General features: G+C 40.4%; 1 protein-coding gene across 4 annotated transcripts in view; it reads left to right on the forward strand.

Annotated features, from left to right (window-relative positions):
- LOC117528117 (choline transporter-like protein 2) overlaps positions 1–6,000 on the forward strand; it is an 82,329-nt gene that overhangs the window by 26,773 nt on the left and 49,556 nt on the right. For 2 of the 4 annotated variants that reach the window (XM_034190677.1, XM_034190679.1), the window contains exon 1: positions 4,987–5,380. The exons of 1 other annotated variant lie outside the window; for it this stretch is intronic. In XM_034190677.1, the coding sequence (XP_034046568.1) occupies positions 5,347–5,380 (34 nt within the window). In that variant the 5' untranslated portion in view covers positions 4,987–5,346. Of the gene's footprint in view, positions 1–4,986; positions 5,381–6,000 lie in introns of those variants that run through there. One more of the 4 variants, XM_034190678.1, reaches the window with a different exon arrangement.

The following is a 6,000-nucleotide window of genomic DNA, read 5'->3' on the forward strand; positions in this document are numbered from 1 at the left end:
TTGTTTCTGTTGCATTTCTGAAATTGTTTCTCCTCATCAGTCACGTTTTGTGCTTAAACACTGCATTAAGCTCAAGATTGAACAAATAAATACCTTTGGAAAATAACAGCTGTTAAAGTTCAGAGTTCTCACCTGCTTTTTGTGATCTGTGCGTCTGAACATCACCACAGCTTCTCCATGTCAGGGTTTTTTGTTTTTTTTTGTGGCTCAGTTCATTCATATATTCTCATTTTTTAAATATGTTTTTAAAGCTATTTGACCGTTTATTTCATCTCATGATCTCATAAATTCAGCATACGACGCGCACATGGTGCGAACAGGACGGTAACAGCAGAATCACACCTTTAGAGAAAGTTCAGAGAGAAGTAAAAGCAGCTTCACCTTTTGGGTTTTTTTTTAACTTGTTCACTCGGGTTAAAATCCTCTCTCTGTTCCGCGCTCGATGCGCACTGATGGTTCTCAGACTGTAACGTGTCGCGCCTGCATTCAGGAATCTCCCTCACGGACCCCCTCCCTTGCAGTCTACAGCCTGTTGACTCCGTGCGTGCGCGCGCACACACAGACACACACACCGACAGCTCCGCATTTTAGATGGCTTTTGAAGAAGACGGCCACTGTTTTAATCGGCCATCTTATCCAAACGGCAGGACGGATCGCTCTTCAGCCTCCATGTTATTGTCCAGTCTTAAGACGAGCGCGAGGCTGCAGCACAATGATGTCAGATTCTGAGTCGTTTTATGCTTTGTGGATAAAATAAATAATTCACGGTAATCGCGAATATGAAAAATAATCGCGAATATGAAAAATAATCGCGATTGACGAATATTGTAATAATTGTGACAGCCCTACTAAAAACCAGAGCTGTTTGTTTGAGTCGTGCATTTGTGTCCAGACCATCCAGCCTGATAATATGACAGTAATTCCACATACAGAATCCTTAGTAGATATGTGTAATATCAAACTGAGACTTAGAAGCACAACACATGTCAAACATAAAGTTTATTACTGGAATTGATGTAACTTCTTGTAAGTTTTTTTCTATTTCTTTTCCATATGGGTGGTGAGAACATGGAAACTCCATGCAGAAAGGAACAGGTGGGAAGTGATCCCAAGACCTTCTTGCTGTGAAGCAACAGTGCTAACCACTAAACTACAGTGCTGCCTTTGGTGAACATTGAATTGAAAAATAATGTAAACTTTGACCTATTTCACCCGATTGACCCTGACCCTATGTTGGCAAATTTGACCTTCCCTGGAATATTTCAAAAGTCAACTACACATATATGGCAAGTTTGTTATTCATGTGGTGGAAATTGGCCAAAGGACCTGGGGCCTCAGGCACAAAGACCTGCGTGGATTTCCTACTGAAACATCGCGTATGCCCACACCCCTGGCCACACCCTTATTTAAATATGCAAATACATGTAAATAGGTTTGAGCAGGGATTCCTCACGCTGTCCCATCAGTCAATATGAACACAGAAAAGAAATCACACCGAGTGTGAGCTACAGATGGCTGGGAATGACGTAGAGACACGCAGAGAGTTTATTTACCCTGTCACATGAACGGTAAAAGAGTTAGTGGGAGCGTGTGTGTGTGAGTGAGGACAGAGCTGCATACACACATGACGTTAAAACAGTGAGGTGCACTGAGGCTGACAGTCCCAACTTTACATACACATTTATTGAGAAACACAGGGGGACAACAGGGGGCTTGTTAAGAAGCTCTAGTTTCATGATCAAGAAACAAAAAGAAAATAATAATAATAGTAATAATAATCATATTTGAATGCGCATATGCACATACAGTTATATGCAAAAGTTTGGGCACCCATGATAATTTTCATGATTTGCCTTTATAAATCATTGGTTGTCTGGATCAGACATTTCAGTTAAATATATCATATATCAGACAAACACACTGAAATTTGAGAAGTGAAATGAAGTTTCTAGTATTTACAGAAAGTGTGCAATAATTATTTAAACAAAATTAGGCAGTTGCATAAATTTGGGCACCCTTGTCATTTTATTGATTTGAATACATTTAGCACTAATTATTGTAACACAGAATTGGTTTGGTAAGCTCATTGACCCTTGACCTCCTTACACAGGTGAATCCAGTCATGATAAAGGGTATTTAAGGTGGCCATTTACAACCCCAATTCCAATGAAGTTGCAACGTTGTGTAAAATGTAAATAAAAACAGAATACAATGATTTGCAAATCCTCTTCAACCTATATTCAGTTGAATACACCACAAGACAAGATATTTAATGTTCAAACTGATAAACTTTATTGTTTTTGTGCAAATATTTGCTCATTTTGATATGGTTGCCTGCAACACATTTCAGAAAAGCTGGGACAGTGGTATGTTTACCATTTTAGTTGTTCAACAGTCCGGGGTCTCCGTTGTCGTATTTTGTGCTTCATAATGCGCCACACATTTTCAATGGGCGACAGGTCTGGACTACAGGCAGGCCAGTCTAGTACCTGCACTCTTTTACTATGAAGCCATGCTGTTGTAACACGTGCAGAATGTGGCTCAGCATTGTCTTGCTGAAATAAGCAGGGGCACCCCTGAAAAAGACGTTGCTTGGATGGCAGCATGTGTTGCTCCAAAACATGGATGGACCTTTCAGCATTGATGGTGCCATCACAGATGTGTAAGTTGCCCATGCCATGGGCACTAACACGACGTCCATGATTTCCAAAAACAATTTGAAATGTGGACTCATCAGACCACAGCACACTTTTCCACTTTGCGTCTGTCCATTTCAAATGAGTTTGGTTCCAGAGAAGGGGGCAGCGTTTCTGGTTGTTGTTTATGTATTGCTTTTGCTTTGCATGGGAGAGTTTTAACTTGCACTTGTAGATGTAGTGATGAACTGTGTTAACTGACAATGATTTTCTGAAGTGTTCTTGAGCCGACGCGGTAAGATCCTTTACACAATGTCGGTTTTTAATGCAGTGCCTCCTGAGGGATTGAAGGTCACAGGCATTCAGTGTTGGTTTTCGGCCTTGCCGCTTACGTGTAGAAAATTCTCCAGATTCTCTGAATCATCTGATTATATTATGGACTGTGGATGATGGAATCCCTAAATTCCTTGGAATTGAACATGGAGAAACTTTGTTCTTAAACTGTTGGACTATTTTTTCCACGCAGTTGTTCACAAAGTGGTGATCCTCACCCCATCTTTGCTTGTGAACGGCTGAGCTTTTTGGGGATGCTCCTTTTATACCCAATCATGACACTCACCTGTTTCCAATGAACTTTTTCACTCATGGAATGTTCCAAACAGGTGTTCTTTGAGCATTTATCAACTTTCCCAGTCTTTTGTTACTCCTGTCCCAGCTTTTTAAAAATGTGTCGCAGGCATCCATTTCAAAATGAGCAAATATTTGCACAAAAACAAAAAATTCTATCCGTTTGAATATGAAATATCTTGTCTTTGTGGTGTATTCAATTGAATATACGTTGAAGAGGATTTGCAAATCATTGCATTCTGTTTTTAATTTACATTTCACACAACATACCAACTTCATTGGAATTGGGGTTGCAATGAGTGGCAACATGGGAGCCTCTAAACAATTCTCAGATGACCTGAAAACAAAGATTGTTTAACATCATGGTTTAGGGGAACACAAACGGCTATCTCAGAGATTTCAGCTGTCAGTTTCCACTGTGAGAACCATAGTGAGGAAATGGAAGACCACAGGCACAGTACTAGTTAAGGCCTGAAGTGGCAGGCCAAGAAAAATCTCAGATAAGCTTGAAGCGAAGGATGGTGAGAACAGTCATAGTCAACCCACATACCTGCTCCAAAGACCTACAACATGATCTTGCTGCAGATAGTCTCTCTGTGCATCATTCAACTATACAGCACACTTTGTACAAGAAGATGCTGTATGATGCTGTAATGCAGAGGAAGCCTTTTCTGCGTACATGCCACAAATAAAGTCGCTTGAGGTATGCTAAAGCACACTTGGACAAGCCAGCTTCATTTTGGAATAAGGTGCTGTGGACTGATGAAACTAAAATTGAGTTATATGGACATAACAAGGGGCGGGATACATGGCTGAAACAAACCCGTAAAGGGCAATTCTTGGGTCAACCTAAGTTTTGCAAATTGGCCCAAGAACCTCAGAGGAGCAGTAGAACAAGCAAATGTTTTGTGCTCCCCCCACCACCTTTTTTTATTTTTAAGGGGAGGAAGAAACATAGCAAAAAGCAGCAAATTAATCAAAATAAATAATTAGTTTTATCTGGTTTGTGATGCCAGAAGAACAATTTTTGAGTCGCAATCATTTCTTTAGCTTGCTGCACTTAGAAGGAACTTAATGTTTATTGGTCCAAGTGCACAGAAGAAATGTGAATGATAAGCATGACAGTTTCATTATCACCGTATCAACTTCTCGAAAACAATAGAGGGAAGTGAAAGGTTCTCTTATGATGTGTTCTGTTGTGTGGCACATGTGGCATTATATAAATAATTTCTGGAAATTAAAAAAAAATTGAGTTTGGGAAAGCCAAAATTATGGGGATTCCTGTGCATGAAAGAAAACAGTGTGGCTACAAACTTCCTTCAGTCCAGAATCATTCTGTCTGTTTGTCTTTCTGTGGCCTCTTTGTAGTAATAATGAACTAAGTGTTGTACAGAAAGAACCACCACCAAATTCAACTGCATGGCAGCTGCAGCAACAAAAATATCTGTAACTTAGCTGAAAGCGCTTTAATTAGAAATTAATCATTTTATATTGAAGGTGTGCATGTCACTGCAGGTGTTGCTGCCTCCAATAATCATAAAAAAAGTGCTCACCTGCATCTCATCTTTCCTCATTTAGAAGCAGCTTCTGCAGAACTCAACAACCCACTGATTATTTATTGCAAACACATGCATCAGATAATGTGCAGGCAACCTATGTTTGCCTCACAATCACAGTAGTCCCACCCTCTTTATCCCCGCCTCTTCTTTCTTCCAACCCTTCTCCTTGCTGCCTTGTCGATGAGTTATTTGCCTGTTTGGATGTGCGTCTAATACCAAGGGCAGAGGAATTGAGGAGCAAAAAGTTGGAGGTGGGAGAATAACAAACTTGAAGTCTGTTGGAGGTGAACAGCTGGACTACATATTGGAACGTGAAGCTGTTTCAGCAGAAACAGGGAGAAGTCTGAGGTGGAGCGTTGCTGCCTGAGTTCTGTTTTTTTCCCCCCACAGACAGGTTGAACAGGTTTCTTCCTCTATAATACCTGTCTTCTCCCGCTCTCGATTGTTTATACTTGTGGGAGGGAGAAGGAGTATAAAGGTTATCCGTTCGTTTCAACTTTTTTCCCAGAAAGAAGACATTCAACATGCCTGAGGATGGAGAATATTATGGAAAACATGGTAACTGCTGTTCTTGATTCAGTTTGTCTCACAGCTTTGTTTCATTCTGTATTTGCTCTGAGAACTTGATGCCTTTTTGATGCTGTTCTTGATTAGCCTGTCATCTTACACTTAAAGAAAAAAAAAATTTCTCACAGGCTGTTTGAGTGCATTGTGGGTTGTTTTGAGTGAAACTGGAGCGGCGGTATCAGCTGGCCAACATTGTAGTGAAAGAATGGGTGTGTGTTTGTATGGCTGATTTTTACAGGTGTGCTGAGAGCAGGCCTCACTTCTATCATTGGTTTTTGTTTGTGCACAAATCCTCATGGGCTCTGTAGTTTAAACTACAGAGATAAGGAGGCTGTTTTCTGAGACAGTCTCTTAAAATGTGCTGTCTCTTAAAATGTGCTATCTCTAACAAGGTTTTCTGTTTTAGATTTACTTGATTCACTCAAAGACTACTTGATACACTCAGACTATCCTGTGCTTCTCCACTTTTTTTTTTTTAAGAAGGGCAGTTACTCACCTCACACCCCATGCTGCTCGTCTGTCTCTCTTGAGAAGAGGAGGCTGTCTTCAGTTGACTTGTACATCTCCAAGAGCTGTTTAGTAAACGCTTACCACAGCATTATTTTTCCTGG

Source organism: Thalassophryne amazonica, chromosome 16 (assembly GCF_902500255.1).
Source record: "Thalassophryne amazonica chromosome 16, fThaAma1.1, whole genome shotgun sequence".
In the NCBI taxonomy this organism is placed as follows: domain Eukaryota; kingdom Metazoa; phylum Chordata; class Actinopteri; order Batrachoidiformes; family Batrachoididae; genus Thalassophryne; species Thalassophryne amazonica.